Genomic DNA, 18,368 nt, shown 5'->3' on the forward strand with positions numbered 1-18,368 from the left:
ATTAAAATAATGAATTCTAGATTGTGCTTTTAAAAAACAATAAAATCTATATTAAAACAATAAATTTTGGGTAATGAATTCTAGGATAAAAGAGTGAAAATAAAACTATTTATTGATTAAATTAATGGAATAAACCTGTTGGGGTACAAAAGAGCGTTTTGGTCTGGTTTCTCTATGGGCCGGAATTATGAAACTTCATTATGGGTTGGGCTTTAGATATTCGTTTCTGCAGCCCATCCCATCGTAATGTATCATTTCATCTTCTACTTACGACGTCGTTTGCTTTCTGTGTGTTGAGCAGTTGAGCTTGGGCCTCTCGAACCGCTGCTCCTCCATTTCGTACTCTGCCTTGAGAACGGTGGCGGACAATCTCTCCGCTACGTCCCTCTCTTTCGTTAATCAAAGCTTGCTTTCTGATTACTGATCTTTTGGATTGTTCTTTGCCTTAATTTCATCCGTACTTTTGATTTTTTCGTTGTTATTGTTGGTTTAGATCAAAGATTGGAAGCCGAGAAACTGAAAAGAGATTTAGTACTATCAGAGTGGAAGCGAGTGGCAACACTGTACCGAGTATCGTTGTTTACGTCACTGTCCCTAACAAAGAAGCAGGTTCTTCCTTCTTTACTTGTTTTCCATTTGATTTTCTTTGCTGAAGGACTGTGCGGGAGTGTCTCTTTAGTCTTCACGAAACTTCCACTTATCAATTTTTTTTGGATCGAAATCACATTTGCGTAAGTTGAATATATGCTTCCAATGACTAATTTTCTGCTGATTGAGTTTTTTGTGTGGATTTATTAGTGATTTGCTTTGTTGAATTCACAGATAGATAATTCACTTGTGTTAGTAAAAGGATTGGGCAAGATTCATAATCATCTTGTTTGTATTATGATTGTTGCAAATAATGTTACTGCTTTTGATTAAGTAGTTTGGGAAACCTGGCTCTTTAAATATTTTTGGACTCAACAAATGAATGGAAAAATGAAATTAGCTGGGGAAGCTTGGTTTTCAAAAAAAAATTTAGTCCTAAAAGTAATTACGGAAATGAAATTGGATGATTTGTCTCATTTGTGAATACTTTGAATTAGTTTAAGGTGGAACTGGTTGAATGCATTTCATGTCAATTGTTGGATGATTACTAGAATGCTTGTAAAACTGGACTGTATATGATGCTTCCCCCCTCCCTTTTTTATTGGTGTGGCGTGTCTTCTATTCCTTCCCCTCTCCCTCTTTATTGGATATGGAAAAAGCATTGATTACCGTTTGATAAATGTTTTGATACAAATATAGTTTTGAGTGTTCTAGTATGCTAACTGTTTTGGTATTTATTAAAGTACCATACTTTTCTTTTATTGTGCAACTTACTTATAATTGAAAACACAGCATATGTTGTCCTCAGTTTTTAGTTTAACTTTTACATTCAAAGGTATGCTCTTGTCACTATCTCAGGATTATAAAGTTGATTTTCTATTGAAACCGATGTTTAAAGTACCCAATTTTCATTCCCGGCGACACATTATATTTTTTGCAGGAAAGAAGTTGGCTGAAAGTATAGTTAAGGAGAAACTTGCAGCATGCGTTAATCGAGTGCCAGGCATGTTACTCTTTTGTTTGAAATCATGTCCCAACGTTGCATGTTTTCTTGGACCTGCATTCGTGGTCTAGTAGAAGTCTACCTAGTAAATTGTTCACACGCACACACACATTAATTGGTTTATAACTTAGATTTGACTGTTATGTTTGTTTGTCTTTGTAACCTTGTTGGAATAAAGAAAAGGTAAACAACACTGTGCGGGCATGCACAAGGCTCCCACAATGGACAGGGTTGGGGACAGATAAGATATACGTAGACCTTGCCCCACATAATATGTGGAGAGACTGTTTGTAGGAATTGAACTTGTGACCTCTAGGTTACATCCCAACAACTCTACTAGTTGGCTACATGTTTGCCTATTGTTGAAATACTGACATCAATTCAAACAGTTGATTTTTTCTTGCACATAGCTCTTGCTAAGTTGTCAAGAGGATATCTAACAATGTGATGTTCATTACCATAAATTTCTAGCATGTCTGCAGACAATGCTCCCTTCCAAGAAGTTAGGTTTTAACAAATTATTTTGTGAAACATGGTAAAGTTAAGTCATACAACCTAGATGTGACATGTTCAAAGCAGGGATTCATAATCCCCCCACCCGCTTCCCATTTGTCTCATGTCTCCTCTCATCTCTCTTAGGAGAGAGGGAAGAAAAATATATTGGAACTATATCTTTGTCACAGACAAACATGTATCATGTATGTGTGCGCACAAGCAGTCATATATGTAATAGTTGCATCATGAATTTAGCATTATCATAAAGTTGGCATCCAATTGTTACTCTTGTATTTTCCCCTGATGAAGCATGCGTAATGCAGGTATTGAATCTGTCTATGAGTGGAAGGGAGAGATATGATTTATGAATATCATTGCCAACTCAATCAACAATCTTTAAGGATAGAGAATACTTATATTTTCCACATATAGATATATAAGGTCTTTTCCATGTATATTTACATGATCTATTGCGCATCTTAAATTTCGTGGTGTTGCAAAAAATTAATGTTCGTATACAAGTCATTTGTTATTACTTACTGTATGGTGCCCCGTTTATATTGGTTCCAGATCCAGACAGATTCTGAGGAATTGCTCATAATCAAGACTAGGCAATCCCTTTTGGAAGCTTTAACTGATCATGTCAAGGGAAACCATGAATACGAGTAAGCGTTAAGCTTTGTCATATTGTTTTTACTATAGGAAATTAAAGTTCATTTGAAAATTGTTTGTTGCTGATCCGAGGTTTGAAAGAATTAAAGTACTCAATAGAGTGTGGGCCTGGTAACGTGTGGTGAACAAGGAGAGCATCTAGATGGTTCAGACACAGTTTTGACTTTAGAGTTTAGACATCCTAATCAGCAGGAAGTTACATGTTAGTAGCATTCATTTATACTGTGCCACAAAGATATTGGGTAGTTGCGCATTAAGAAAAGCATGCTGATATCCGTGATAATGTTTAGCTGGTCATTTATTTCTTTCCTTTGTTGTATTTGCTCAGGGTTCCTGAAGTAATTGCATTGCCGATCACCGGAGGCAATATCCAGTACCTGGAATGGCTTAAAAACAGCACGAGGGACTGACTACATGAGAAAGGTTTACTTTAATGGGGGGCAACAACTGTTTCATGTGTATCCATATGGCTCTCTCTATCTCGAGGAGGCAGCATATAAGAATTGAAAACGTTATCCTGAAATATGAGACTAATTTTTTCTACTAGTGACCTTGTGATTTAAGCTGTGCATTTTTCTTTTAGTCTTGTTATGTAAGTTGTGCATATTTGCGTTAAATGAATTGGCTTCTCCTACTGATAAGCCATTATCATCTCATCCATTGTGACAGTGCCTGTATGGATCCCAATGTTTTTTTGCCCCACCTATCACAATGCTGCGATGAACGTACACGATTACATTTGGAGCTTCACGATCTCACATGGATCATTTTGCGTCCATTCCAACATTTAGGATAGATGTGACACAAACACTGAGATTCTTTACATTTGTAAGAAATACTACAAGACAAACCATATTTATCTGGCACTTCGCTAGAAATTTCTCAACCATTTGTTTTGTCTTGTTTTGCGAAGCACAAGATCAAGGTCAACCGTCTTCCTCCTAGAAACCCTCTCTATCACAACATTCCCCAATTTCCTCGTTTATGTCTTCCATGGCTAGCCCTCGTCCTCGCCCTCCATCCCCTACATACTAACATTTGCACTAATAACATCAATTTTCTTCACATTTTCTCTCCCATTCTTCTTGTACAAACAATGGCAGCATCATTGTCTTCTCTCCCCCTCCTCCTCATCCTCCTCCTCTTCCTTCCATTCTCACGCTCCAAACTCACCCTCGACTACTACGACAAAACATGCCCACAATTCCACGACATCCTGCAACGAATCTCCATCGAAAAACAAATGGCCAACCCCACCACTGCCGCCGCCACCATTCGCCTCTTCTTCCACGACTGCCTGGTGGACGGTTGTGATGCCTCCACGCTCATCTTCTCAACTGCCTTCAATAAAGCCGAACGCGACGCCGAAATCAACCTCTCCTTAGCTGGCGACGGTTTCGACATCATCACACGTGCCAAAACCGCGCTTGAGCTCCAGTGCCCAGGCATCGTCTCTTGTTCTGACATACTCGCCACCGCTGCGCGTAACCTTGTTGTCACCACCGGCGGCCCGTACTACAAAGTCCGACTAGGACGTAAAGACGGACTCGTCTCACAAGCGTCACGCGTGGCAGGAAATATTGCGAAAGAAGACATGACATTAACACAAATCATCTCGCTTTTCGAAGCTAAAGGTCTTACGGTGAAAGAAATGGTGGCTTTAGTCGGCGCACACACAGTGGGGTTTTCTCACTGTGAATCATTCGCTAATCGGATTTTCAATTTTAGCAAAAATTCCGAATATGACCCTTCGATGAATCCCAAGTACGCTGAAGGGCTAAGGAAATTGTGCGCAAATTACACAAAAGACCCTGAAATGTCAGCGTTCAATGACGTGATGACACCTGGCAAGTTTGATAATATGTATTTCCAGAATCTGCATCGGGGATTGGGTTTGTTGGCGTCCGATCAAGTGATGGCGGTGGACAAGAGGACTAAGCCGTTCGTGGATTTGTACGCCGCGAATCAGACGGCGTTTTTCAATGATTTTTCTCACGCGATGGAGAAGGTTAGCGTTTTGAATGTCAAGACTGGGAACAAAGGAGAGGTGAGACGCAAGTGTAGCGAGTTTAACCATTACGTTGGCGGGAAATAGAAGGACTACTAATATTATAATATATACATGCATGCAGCGCAAACTTACACATTCGTTTATTTGTAATTCGAGGCAATCACATGATGGTGAAGATGATTGTGGCGAAATATTAATGAGTGATTCTCTTGTATTGTAGAGGTAATACTATGTAGACAAAAAAATATACTTCTTTCATAATTTTAAACTGTGTTGATAACGAAATATGAACAAATCTTGTATTTCATTAGCATTGAACCCGCAACCCCTTAAGGAGAAACAACTCTTGCCAACTACGCTATATTAAATAGGAGCAAAAACAATAAAAAAAATATGAGCAAACAGTGTAATGATATAAAAATAAATATAGCAACTCTTGTTTTGGAGTAATTTTTGGGGTTGGTTTCTGTTTTGAATGTGAAGGTCGACTGCTTTCATTGCTTGGTCCATGAGAATACCAGTCCTACTGGCTTGTTGAGCGTGGACTTCAATAAAAAAGATGATGCATATAGTAAAAAAATAATTTATTTTATTTCCATAAGATTTGTATTTCGTGTAAATATCTTTTTTTGTAAATTATTTTATTAAATTAAATTTAACAGGGAACCACTCTGGGCTTGTGATGTTTCCACAATGGGCCCACTGGCCCTTTCATCTTATTTAGAGGAGGCCCATTTCCACTTGCTTATATTGACGACTTGAAAACTCCCAGTTGGGCTAAACCTAAATAATGAGTAGGGTTCAAATTAAAAACTACTTTGAAATTGCAGATCGTTGTGTGTTCGTGTTTGCGATCGCGGTGTCAATCCTGTTGTGAAGTTGATGATTCTTTTCTAGGGTATCTTCAATTTCTCAATTTATCATTTCTTGTTCTCTGATTCGACTTCGGGAAAAGTAGACGACGAAGAGAGAAATCGAAGATCTGAAGATTGAGATCATGGAGTTCATTCATTCAGATCGTGATTTCTTGGCGTTACATTGCGTAAGGTTCTTACTCTATTTCTATCGATTTTCAAAATTTGTTCTCCTAAACCCTAAACAATCACTGTTGTTCCCCTCCGCCGGCCGACTTTTTTTTTCGTGATTTTCTTGGAGTTGTAATGCATAATGTTCTTGCTTTGCCTTCTACCGATTTTCAAAATTTGTTCACCTAAACCCTAAACAACCACTGTTCCTTCCCCTCCCCCTCCCCCGACCGATTTTTTTCCTTCATAAAAAAAATCCACAATTTCACTTTTTTTTTTTTATTTATCAAATGGCTCCTTTTTTTGAAAATAATATAAACAGTCTCTCTGGTCGTACTCAGTGGCTCCTCTTTCAAATTCGACAGTCCTATTTTGTTTTCCTAAAAATTCTAACGGCTCCTTTTTTGAAAATAATATAAACCGTTTCTCTGGTCATACTATGTGGCTCTTCTTTCAAATTCAACGGTCCTATTTTGTTTTCCTAAAAATTCTAACGGCTATCTCTAAAATAATTTCTCTAAATCCTACCATGTGTCTCGTCTTTCAGATTTAAGGGTTTTATTTGTAAAATAATTCTAGCGACTCTCTAAAATAATTTCTCTGTTCCTAAACTGCTCTGTCTCAGAGAATTTCTCTCTCAAGTTCTCTCTGCGTTCCTTCTTCTTCTAAAAGAATTAGGGTTTCTCGCATGCTCTTATTTACGTATGTTGATTTAGTGTTGCCTTCTTATGATGCTTGCCTTCAATACTCTCAGTGAATCCGATATGTTGTTTGTATTTGTAATTGGGATTGGTATGAAATTGGATGGGTATATGTGTTTGTCTTCCCGAATTGATACTTATGCCTGTTTCACTATCAACAGTTGAATCTAAAATCTGAATTCATCTAAGTTTGAAACTATAATGTTGTTTATTTGTGTAATGATATCCATAGTTTTTCCTGTTCATTGTCACTCTCTCTCGGTGCATATGTTAATGATTAGTGTTGCCCATTCGATTGTGGGGATGCATGGTATTGTCTGAAAATATAGCTCTTTTTATAGTTAACTGGGGATTTCTTCTTACAGCTTATTTTGAGATAATTTTGCTTTTGGATTTTGACTTTTTGTTTTATTAATTTATGTATTCATGTTCTGATGTGATTTCTTTGAATCTGAGTCCTGAGAAGGATTTGGTTTCTTTTGTTTCTGGTTTTTGGCGCTTTGTTCTGCCTTTATTTGGTTTTCTGATTTTGGGATTATTTATAATTAGGGTTTGATTTGATAATTTATTTTGATTTGCGGTCTTTTCCTCACGTCTTTTCTTCTGGATTTTTACTTTGGCCAAATCTTCGTCTTCGGGTTTGATGGTTTGTTTTATTAATTTATATTTTCATGTTTTGGTGATTTTTTTCCCTTGGAAGAATTTGTGTTTTTTTATTTTTTTGGTGTGTGGGATTTTCTTTTCCCCCTTTATTTGGTTATTTTTCTTAATAGTGGATTTGATTTGATGATTATTCTAGATTTGATTATTTATTTTGATTTGTAATTTTTATTCATAAATTTTGTTTGGGTTCGTTTGATGTGGTTTGAATTGATACTACATGCAGATTGTATTTGGTAATAACTAATAAGGATATTGATATAGGATTAACTAATCCATTGTAAATTTACAGACATCAAAAGGATGGTAATAGGTGTGTGTATATTTTTGAATTGATGGCACATGTAGATCGAATTTGCTTGTATACTTTGCTTGATCTGCTTGATTGTGATGCTTGCTTTCTTCAATTTCTATTGAGATCTTGGCATCTCTTACGGCTTTTGAATTTTGAGTTTATTTGTTATTTTGTGTTGTAATGCTTGTTGCGGCTTTTCAATGGGGATTGTAGGCTCCAATTCTCCCTCAAAATTATGTTAAATCATGAATTAAAATGTGTGATTATGTATTTTGGTGTTCATAGTGTTTGAATATAGTAGATTTTGGGAAAAAATTCTAAATTCTAAACACTAAAAATTAAGCCTTAAAACTTAAATTGTAAACCCTAAACTTTAATGTCTTTTTTTTTTTTAAATTCATGATTTAACATGATTTTTGGGGATAATTGGAGTCGGAATTTGGGTTTTTATCCTTATTTTGTGGATTATCTTAATCATTGAGATTTTCATTGAATTGTTATTTTGAGCTAATTTTGGGTTTTTTCCCCTATTATTTGTTGCAATATTTCATTGTAGTTCATCAATTTGAATTTGACTTTTGATAAAAATTGCATAAGAAAATCCATACTTAATGACAAAGCAATTAATCTATGTCCTAAATTAGAAGTGCTCTTGATTATGTTTAGAAAACAAAATTTGCAATTGAATCTAAAAATGAAGAAAAGGTAGTTTAGTTTTACCATACTCTTTCGACGTGGTATTAATTAGTATAGTAAACAAAACATATTGATGATTTTTTCCAAGAGGGTTACAATTAATTTCATATATAAGGTGGAACTCAAATAAAATTAGGAAATAAATAATTAGCAAAAACACAAATAAAATTAAAAGGGGCCTCGCTTATGACTTTGGGCTTGGCCCTATTTAACCTTTTATTTTGCTTAGTTATTATCTTGTTTAGTTGCCCATTAAAAAAAAAGAACGGACAATTGGCAGTAAGAACACTTTAGACAACTTAATTGTAAAAAGGTCATGGACATTTTTAAAATTGTAAAAAAGTGCAATTTAAGGGTAATTTTGTCATCTGACTTAAGATATTTTTTAGTTTATACCTATAATACCCTCCTCTTTCTTCTTCTTCTCCCTCCAACTATCCAACTCTAGTGTGTCCTCTCTTTCTCTCATTCTTCTCCACTAAAAGTTATCTCCTTCTTCTTCTTCTTCTTCTTCTTCTTCTCGATCTGGTTCTTCATTGTCTTCTTCTCCGTTTTTGGCCGAGTTTCTCCTCTCTTCATCTCCTTCTTCGTCGTTGCTCAATCTGGACTGCGTCGAGTTGCTCTGCTTCGTTTTGACAGATCTGGACTATGTTTCGTTGTTCAATCTGGGTTGTGCTTTGTTTTTTTGCAGATCTGGACTCTGGTTCGTTTTTTGCAGAGATGTATCGCTATAGTATCACTATAGTATCACCAACACCAAAAAACCACTAAAATGATGAAACTAGTATGCATACTTCATTTTCCTAACTACTTTTCCTTTCTTGATTTTCTTTTCTTGGTTACCTCTCTTGTTCGTTTTGAAAAAACATTTACAAGTGCAGAGATGTATCACTATAGTATCACGAACACAAAAAATTCATTAAAATGATACAATTGAACCAATATGCATACTTCTTTTTCCTAATTACTTTTCCTTTCTTGGTTTTCTTTTCTTGGTTTGTACATCTCTTGCTCGTTTTGGAAAAACATTTACAGCTGCAGAGATGTATCACTATAGTATCACGAACATCAAAAATCCACTAAAATGACATAATTGAACCAGAAAGACATGTAATGCTATCAAATTTACATTCTAACATTTATATCATCATTTTATGAGCCAAAAATATAAATTGAACACTAAATTGGATCTTCTATTTAAAAGTATCACTATTGTATCACAATTCGTGGAGAGAGAAAATCAAAATTGAGGTTATTTTGGTAAAAGATGATCCCCAGTGTACTTTTTTAAAAGGATGTTTTAGTGATTGCACTGTTTTACAATTAAGTATAATCTAGTGTACCGGCCTCCAAAAGTCCCAAAGAAGAAAGAGAGCAACTTGAATTAGGTAATGGTCCCTAAATGGGCCTCCATAAATGGGCCTGACAAGAACTGCGTGGATTGATTAGATGAATGCATGCACTCTGTAATTCTGTATACTATGACGCATGCGCATCTAAACGTCAAAATGGCCGATGCAGCATGCGAGTAGTTACATTACCGATCTACCACTCGTCGTCACATGCAACTTGTGAATCTTGTGATCGTGTCAACATCGAATATGTTAGGGCATTTCCGTGATATTTTTCCCCAATGAGCCCATTATCGTCCATTCAACAGGAAAAAAACCCTCCAATCGGTGCCCGGGAATCGTGATCCTCCTTGTAAAGCCGGCGGCCCGGCATAAAGACAAAGCAAATGTTTTCAACTCTCAGCGCAAAACGACAGAAATACCATTTCCGGTTTCAGGAAAAATATCAAAATCAGGTGGTCATGGACTGACGAACCCAAAACCTCTCTCTGTCTCAGTCAAAATCACTTGGTTGTAATCGCTCATTCCGGTTGCCTCTTTGATGGCCTCTCTCTCTGGTCTCTGTTCTTCTTCTCCATCTCTCAAGCACAAAGCTCCCTTCGCAAAACCCACGCCTCATATCCGTAGAGACTCGGTCACATTTCAAACTCGCCCTAAACTAGCTCCGGCTCAGTCCGTACCTCGGGAGGTGGTGGCTGGCTTGTCTAGTACGAATGATAAGTTGTTTACAAAGCCAAAGCAGGGACTGGACAAGGATCCTCGTGCTCTGTGGCGGAGATACGTAGACTGGCTGTACCAGCACAAGGAGCTAGGGCTGTACCTCGATATTAGCCGGATCGGGTTCACCGATGAGTTTGTGGCGGAGATGGAGACTAGCTTCCAAGCCGCATTCAGGGCCATGGAAGAACTGGAGAAGGGCGCGATCGCCAATCCCGATGAAGGCAGGATGGTCGGGCATTACTGGCTCAGGAACTCCAAGCTAGCGCCTAAGTCGATATTGACGTCTCAGATTGAGAATACTTTGGATGCTGTGTGCAGGTTTGCTGATGAAATCATCAGCGGTAAGGTCAGTTCGTGGTTGACTAATTGGTGTATTGCTTTGTTTTTACGCTTTTAGACTGATTGATCGAGGTCATCATGAAGCCTTAAGTAATTCGTTATGTAATTACAGGCAATGGTCCATGATTTTTCATTCCATGCAATTCTGAAAAGTTCAAATATGATTCTCATGGTAATTTGATGAGACACTTCGCTGGTAGAATGCACATTCACGAACATAGCAGAAAATTTTATTTAGAAGTTACTAAGCCAAAAAAAAAAGAAGAAGATAAAATGGTGCCAATCTAATGTTTAAGTTGGCTTTGTGTGTTAATTAGGTTGTTTAGAAGTCATAAGGTAGATAGAAAAAAATGTGGGAGGAACTTCACGAAACTGCTATGGTTGTAGTAGTTGAGACAGAAACGCATTTAATCTTTTTTAAGATTGAAGGATATGGGGATGCACTGGGATATTATTCAACCGAAGCGATTTACAAAGTCTTGGCCTTGGGGGCTTTCAATATTGATCTCCAGTTCTGACCAGAATGAACTTGTCATTGTGTGTTAATTTCAATGATTGTTTCTTCTTAAAATGTTTTCTCATGCTGTACCGACTAATACTCTGTCTGTACCATCTTTTCGTGTTCTTTCAATTTATAATTTCTCATGATGGTAGAAAATGCCTTGACAAGTTGCTTTGAGTTAGGGCAATGTTTTGCATGATCTATTGTTGCTTGTACATGTGGAGTACCTTTACAATTTCAAGTGAATGCAACTTGTCTCAGGAAATCATTAGATGAAATTGTTTTCAGTGAAGATGTCCTTAGTTTGATGTATATTTTTTGTCCCTTCCTGATTTGTAAAATCCAGATCAAGCCCCCATCTTCTTCTGAAGGTCGCTTTACGCATATACTCTCTGTTGGTATTGGAGGTTCAGCTCTTGGACCGCAGTTTGTTGCAGAGGCCTTGGCACCTGATAATCCTCCTCTCAAGGTATCTCCAAACATTAAATGGTATTAGAATATTGCTTCTTGATTGTTCTCTGTTAAACTCAAAGATTGTCAGCCTTTAGGAGCAAGGATCCTTGAGACTAGCCATGCCAGTTGGGCAATGTTGGCAATTATACATGACTAGCTTCTTCTTTTTTTGTAGCATACGTGACTGTAGTAGCTTAACTGCTTAATTTTTTTTTTGTATGTGCTATCAATGTTTTCTTGTCTTGTTGGCAGATAAGATTCATTGATAATACAGATCCTGCTGGAATTGATCATCAGATTGCACAGCTCGGTCCTGAGTTGGCTTCTACGCTTGTAATTGTGATTTCGAAGGTCTGCGTGAATATTATTAACACTATCATGCTTCTTAATGTAGTTCTTAGACATTGCCATAACGGATGATATAACAGGCAACGTGTGTTAACTAATGTCACTTCTATTCTATCAGAGTGGGGGGACTCCTGAAACTAGAAATGGTTTACTGGAAGTACAGAAGGCCTTCCGTGAAGCTGGACTGGAATTTGCAAAACAGGTTTTAATCTCAGGTTCTTGTTTCTGCTTTATTTATTTTTATTTGCAGAATAGTAAGAATTTAAAATTTACTATGTTGGGAAGTTGGAGCCAGAATTGTGCAGGATATGAGTTCCAAACCACTTGCAGCTGAATTTTGGCTTTAGTTTGTGTCCAACTGACTAATTTGTTGAGACTTTTCTGCATGAGGAACCTTTGCGAGTCACATTTTTCATTTCATATGCAAAATGATTTTGATGAAGAATGGTAGATTGATTCTCTTGTTACTTCATAGAACACTTGAAGGAGTTGATACATATATATATATATATTTTAATTTGATAAATGCATATTGGTTTGCTGCAATCAACCTGTTCTTCAATAAAGCAAATGTCATTTGTCACTTTTCCTTTTTGCAGGGTGTTGCCATAACTCAAGAAAACTCGTTATTGGACAATACTGCAAGAATAGAGGGTTGGTTAGCTAGATTCCCTATGTTTGACTGGGTGGGTGGTAGGACATCTGAAATGTCTGCTGTTGGCCTCCTTCCTGCTGCACTTCAAGTGAGTAACCCCTCAAATTCGAAAGGTACCTTTATCTTTATGGAATATTGCATCTTGATATCTATGAGCAATATTCTCTTCAGGGCATCAACATCAGGGAAATGCTTGCTGGTGCATCATTGATGGATGAGGCGACTAGGACTAACGTGGTAAGCATCATTTCTCTCCAATATTGTCCCATGGATATTATGTGGCCAATAAACTGGTCATCTGGTAAACTGCCGAGGACAGGAAAAATTGATCCACACAGTTCAATTCACATACCTATTGCAGTCTTGCAGATTTAACTTATATTAGATTAAAATTTGTGACTTTCATTCTTCCTCAGCTCACAGTGCTGTGGATATTCTGGTAGAATTTCTGATTTGAGATTTTCAGATTGGTTCTAGTAATAATAACAATATCATGAAAAAGCTTAACTATATGCTGTTTAAAAAGATTTTAGCGGAAGCAGGTTGGTCATTAATATGAGTGGAGATATACCTCTCAGTACTGTTTGATCTTCCATGTAGGTTGAGTACTGAGCTACGTGTTGTGTAAGCCGTTGAAAGTTATCTTCTTATGTGCAATTTAGCTTTATTCTGCAATTGTTAATGTTGGAAAATACTGGTTTAAGATGCATGCATCGTATGAAAACCTTTCACCAAGTTTCTTTACACTGAATCTTCCATAAGAACAAATTGTGTGGTTTACTCTGGCTATATATATAATTAAATTGTAGTGCCGTTGCTTCTATTTTTATATATCCCCCCTTTCCTTTAGCAAAGTGAGAAAATACATCCTTGCATATCATATTACCCCTCTGATTGATTAGCTTTCTTTAATCTGCCTTCCTTTTCCAGCTTAGGAATAACCCCGCTGCTTTACTAGCAATGTGCTGGCACTGGGCTTCTGATGGTGTAGGGTCCAAGGTAATTTCTCATTCACTGCTTTCCAGATCATTGTGCTTTCAAAAACTTACGTTTTTTCATTGCTACTAACTTTGCTTTCCGGATTTGCTTTCTGCAGGACATGGTCGTCCTTCCATACAAAGACAGCTTATTATTATTTAGTAGGTATCTGCAGCAGCTGGTCATGGAATCTCTGGGAAAAGAGTTTGACCTACATGGTAATCGGGTACGTAATTACATAAATCTTCTATCTAATTGAAACCCGATCAGGTGTTGGTCTAACTTTGGGACGGGTTGGGATCTTGAATATGAGGAAGTTTAGTGTTGGGGGGGGCACCATATTAAGATCAATTTGGCGTAGGTTCCCAATCCCAATGGACATCTACAATGGAGAGGATCACTTTTTGCAAATACCTTTTTCACTGAGATTAAAACTTAATATTGGTCCATCAGAAAAAGAAAGCTACTCATTTGAATGTACTCTCCCTATGTGGAAAGGTGATTTTGTAGCATTCTCCCATATTGTAAGTCCTGACACATGATTTCGCAGGTGAATCAAGGGCTTTCTGTATATGGAAATAAAGGGAGCACCGACCAGCATGCGTAAGACTCTTTGTCATGCTCAAATCCAATAGATTATTGATGCTATCCATACTGAGCCTGACGCGACTCTTCTGCTTATTTTACAGCTACATTCAGCAACTTAGGGAGGGTGTGCACAATTTCTTTGCCACATTCATCGAAGTGCTACGTGATAGACCCCCAGGTCATGATTGGGAGCTTGAACCCGGTGTTACATGTGGTGATTACTTGTTTGGAATGCTACAGGTTAGATATTTGCCACAATTGGCGACTTTCTATTGAGACACAAAAGTTCATTGCAACTCCTTTATTGTTTTTAAACTCTTCTGTAAAGAGCTAACTTGAATTCTGCAGGGAACAAGGTCAGCTTTGTATGCTAATGATCGGGAATCCATCACAGTGACAGTGCAGGAAGTGACACCTAGGTCTGTTGGGGCTCTTATTGCTCTTTACGAGCGAACAGTTGGGTTGTATGCCTACCTCGTCAACATTAATGCTTACCATCAACCGGGTATATACATTCCCCCCTTGTTGCTTGTGGGAATCTCTCTACAAGTGCAATGAAATGCCTTGTGTTATTTTAGTATCAATTCATGATATTGGATTGCTTAAGCTGACACATTTGCTGTCTTCCTCTTTTATGTACGTGTGCTTGTATTCAATTGTCATCACAGGTGTGGAAGCAGGTAAGAAAGCAGCAGGAGAGGTATTAGCTCTTCAAAAGCGGGTTTTGGCAGTTCTTAATGAGGCAAGGTAAAACAGAAAGTTTTGGTTTATTCTCCTTTACTTGTTCTGAAATGTGATGGTTATTGTGGATTCTATATTGCTGGTGTTGTCAAAATCTCTGTTCCAGGATAGACATCGTCCTCTCTTTCTGAGTAGATATTTTGTGAGAGAAGTTAATTAAACTTGCAAATCTGGAAGTTGTTTTAGGACTACAAACCTAGAGATACATTTATGTCATAGATGGTGATTTTGGTCTCACATTTTCTGAATTTCTCCCCACAATAGAGACCTTTGTGTGATAGGTTTTCTACTCTTAAATCACTGAAGTATTTATGAGATTTTGGGTTGCAGAATGATTCAATAGGACTTGCACCGGTGACTCATCAACCTTCCTTATTTCCCATGCTAAAAACGAACTCCACCATCTGTTAAAACCTGAAAAAACCTCCTTCAATGTGGGACTGTTTATGTTGACTCATTAAGTCTTAAGTTGAACAGGGAGTACATGCTGTATAAAAGTGCTTTCTGAAAATAATTCACTTTTTATTCACTTGATCTATATTGCGCTTTGCTGGTAGTATTTTCAGTTGATTGACAGTGCTTCTCCATGTTCAGCTGCAAAGAACCTGTGGAACCGCTGACTCTTGAAGAAGTAGCAGAACATTGCCATGCACCTGAAGATGTATGTATAAATTTCTCTTTAGAGCCTATTTTAGAGAGAATTATTTTGGCTAATGGGTTCCTTCTTCCCCTCCCCCCATGCTGTAGATTGAAATGATATACAAGATTATCGCACACATGGCTGCCAACGACAGAGCAATCATTGCCGAAGGCAATTGTGGTTCACCGCGTAGCATCAAAGTTTTCCTTGGAGAGTGCAATGTGGATGAGTTGTATGCTTAAATCATACCACTGGATTCGATAAATCATACCTCAAGCATGTGTTTTTGTTCCAAAAGTCCCTCAATAAGCTTACTTTTTTTACCTTGTTCTGTCACATTTTCACTGAGGACCGCGAATTATTACTTCGGTAAATAAAAGGTAAAATTCCGCGAGTGTTATAGCAGAATATAAAGGTAGTTGTCTGATATGACAAACGATCAATTTCGAGAACGCCAATCTGCTCCTATTGGTTTGTTATATTGGGCTTGCTTTTGTAGCTAAGCTTAACCAAATTTAGTTGGCTCTTTGTGAAGGTCCAAATCATGGGGCTCCAGCAACTCACGCTTGCAGTTGCAGATATGTGAGTGAATAATGAGTTTCATCTGTATGGGGGCCCTTTGAGGGCTAGAAATAAGCTTTTGATCCCCACTAAGTCCCTAACCTTTCAGTGAACATTTTGGGACTGCCATGCCGTGCAATTATTACAAATCCCCTCTCCTGCTTATACTGAACACCGAAAGAGTGAGAGTGAAAGAGTGAATTATAAATTTGTAGTGGTGAAAAAGACAAACTGCATTCACGTGAATTTTGGATGAGATGATGTTTATTACTTTTTATCAATTGTGTGATAAAAGACAGACATATGGGCCAATGTCTCTTTGTATTCTGCATGCCTGCCTAATTAAACTCGAACAAAAGCTACAAAACAACAGTGCTAACAATTGAGATAGAATCCAGTTATTCCAATTGATGGGACGTTTATCTTTTTCGCCAACAAAAACTCAGTAGATTTCGGTGCAAACTTGGTTTGCTAAATATGGTTTAATGATTATAATTAAGGAAAAGTGGGACAAAATCCCCAATTAGGGGTCATTTTGCTGTAAAAATTATAATTGGAGTATAACTTCAACAGTAAAAGAGATACAATTCTCTAAGGCAGTTGTGGAAATATGAGTTACAATACTTGCTAAATCATCTATGCTAGATTCAATTAACAGGCACAGAAGATATCTTTATAAAAGTCCTCATATAACAATCAACGCATCTATTTTTTTGAAACCTATTGCATCAATAACCAAGCCATACACTCAAGCTAACAGAGGCAACAGGGAATAGAAAAACATATCAAATGATAAATATAAATGTCAACTCATTTAACTTAGGTCATATCTTATTCTCAAACTAGATTGCAACGAAACAAACAATTTGCAAGCAATTCTATGCAACAAGCTGTTAAAAGTAAACAGCGTATTAAAATAAAGTAGAACTACCCTGAGGCCTAAAACATCCTGTTTTTCCTAACTCAACATGGAAAACAATAACTAAATGGGTTTTTTCTCAAAAACTCAAAGGGAATCATGTGAATCAAAGCTTCTCTGATTTATGGCAATGGTTCAAACAAATTAAAATTGGGGAAGTAGTGTGTTTACCTTCGAAGATGTAAGAATCTTAGGCTCTGATTTCAACCGATAACCAAGCAAGCAGGAAAACTCTAGCTGCGCGAGAAAGAAACGATAAGAGAAGTGAGACATGGTTTGGCGGAAATCCCTAACCCTCACATCCCAAACAACAAGACTATCATCTGTAAGAGTAACTCGACTGAGTTCACCATGTAACCAGATTATATGCTAGAAAGCTTTAACCAAAAAAAAAAAAAAAAGCTCAATGGATCCACTTAATTTGACAAACTAAGATGACAATATAGAGTTCATAGCGAAAATACAAGTGAATCTCAGCTGCAAGCATGCTGGATTATTCAATAAATTTAATTATGGCAATGATCACTTGAATACTTGCAATAATCAAGCTAATCAAACACTTGCAAAGGTAAAAGGATCCTTGTCGATCATCGACGAATCAAGATTCACAGATTAAACAAGAACATACCAAGGAAATCATAACTCACACACTTGCATAAAAAAGACCTAGATCGAAGTAAAACCTAAGAGTGACTAGAACTCCTATCAGTTACAATAAATGATTATAACTATAAGAGCACAAAGGGAAAGAGAAGTTAACTTCTCCTGTTCCAGCCTAATGGCGGAGACTGACGAAGGAGCGGACCGTAACCCGGATATGTGAGGAGAGTGAGGAACAGAGGGTGATGGAGAGTGAGTCATGTACCTACCACCGCCACCTCCTCCTCCTCCAACACCCGAAGATGTCATTCTTGCTCCTCTCGTCGGTGGTTGTGCACTGTTTGTTGTGGTTTCGTGACTGGTGGGGGAGCGATCCCGACCAGACGCTTTTTGTCTATCCAGCAAGAAGAGAAAAGAAATTGACTGGCCAAATCGCTTCCATACCTGATTTTAGTTGAGTTGGTCGCGAATCCCGTAGTGGTGCTGAGTCGTAGCAGCGGATGCCGTGGAGGTCGCGAGGGGAGATGAGCTTAGATTTGTAAGATATTCGTCGAGTCACGTGAACGGAGATTCACGAGTAAAAGAGATGGCGTTGTGGGCTAGAACCAGTCAGATGTACGTGGGCTGGAACGTGGTCACGAAGTCTGTTGGCTGAAACGCAATGGGCTGCACGACCAAACACATTTGGCCCGTTGAGTGTAACCGTGACACAATACGCAGTCCATAAAACGCACTGCCTAACCGGGTCGATATGTCTAGTTGTCTGATATGACAAACGATCAGTTTCGAGAAAGCCAATCTGCTCCTATTGGGTTGTTATATTGGG

General features: G+C 37.8%; 3 protein-coding genes across 3 annotated transcripts; all 3 read left to right on the forward strand.

Moving 5' to 3' along the window:
• Positions 1 to 467: 467 nt before the first annotated feature.
• Positions 468 to 3,414, forward strand: LOC120010355 (protein CutA, chloroplastic-like; the record flags this gene model as incomplete). The annotated part of the gene is made up of 5 exons (XM_038861127.1): positions 468 to 609; positions 1,529 to 1,591; positions 2,410 to 2,441; positions 2,657 to 2,751; positions 3,087 to 3,414. Coding segments are annotated over 5 exons (414 nt in total), but the record flags the coding sequence as incomplete, so codon positions are not given.
• Positions 3,415 to 3,484: 70 nt separating this feature from the next.
• LOC120010354 (peroxidase 6-like) lies at positions 3,485 to 4,920 on the forward strand. Its single transcript, XM_038861126.1, has one exon. The coding sequence runs from the start codon at positions 3,855 to 3,857 to the stop codon at positions 4,851 to 4,853; it is 999 nt and encodes a 332-aa protein (XP_038717054.1). The 5' UTR covers positions 3,485 to 3,854; the 3' UTR covers positions 4,854 to 4,920.
• Positions 4,921 to 9,790: 4,870 nt separating this feature from the next.
• Positions 9,791 to 15,856, forward strand: LOC120011417 (glucose-6-phosphate isomerase 1, chloroplastic-like). The gene is made up of 14 exons (XM_038862524.1): positions 9,791 to 10,564; positions 11,406 to 11,528; positions 11,765 to 11,863; positions 11,979 to 12,062; positions 12,460 to 12,603; positions 12,687 to 12,752; positions 13,446 to 13,514; positions 13,612 to 13,719; positions 14,044 to 14,096; positions 14,183 to 14,321; positions 14,430 to 14,586; positions 14,750 to 14,828; positions 15,417 to 15,483; positions 15,570 to 15,856. The coding sequence occupies exons 1-14, from the start codon at positions 10,040 to 10,042 to the stop codon at positions 15,702 to 15,704; spliced, it is 1,848 nt and encodes a 615-aa protein (XP_038718452.1). The 5' UTR covers positions 9,791 to 10,039; the 3' UTR covers positions 15,705 to 15,856.
• The last annotated feature ends 2,512 nt before the right edge of the window (positions 15,857 to 18,368 follow it).

Source organism: Tripterygium wilfordii, chromosome 12 (assembly GCF_013401445.1).
Source record: "Tripterygium wilfordii isolate XIE 37 chromosome 12, ASM1340144v1, whole genome shotgun sequence".
Taxonomy (NCBI): domain Eukaryota; kingdom Viridiplantae; phylum Streptophyta; class Magnoliopsida; order Celastrales; family Celastraceae; genus Tripterygium; species Tripterygium wilfordii.

Bases quoted from the DNA above. Each gene is read 5' to 3' on its own strand.
- LOC120010354 (XM_038861126.1), top strand. From the start codon at position 3,855: ATGGCAGCATCATTGTCTTCTCTCCCCCTCCTCCTCATCCTCCTCCTC.
- LOC120011417 (XM_038862524.1), top strand. From the start codon at position 10,040: ATGGCCTCTCTCTCTGGTCTCTGTTCTTCTTCTCCATCTCTCAAGCAC. The intron at 12,753-13,445 runs GTAAGCATCATT...TTCCTTTTCCAG, and splicing joins AGGCGACTAGGACTAACGTG to CTTAGGAATAACCCCGCTGC. The intron at 15,484-15,569 runs GTATGTATAAAT...CCCATGCTGTAG, and splicing joins ATTGCCATGCACCTGAAGAT to ATTGAAATGATATACAAGAT.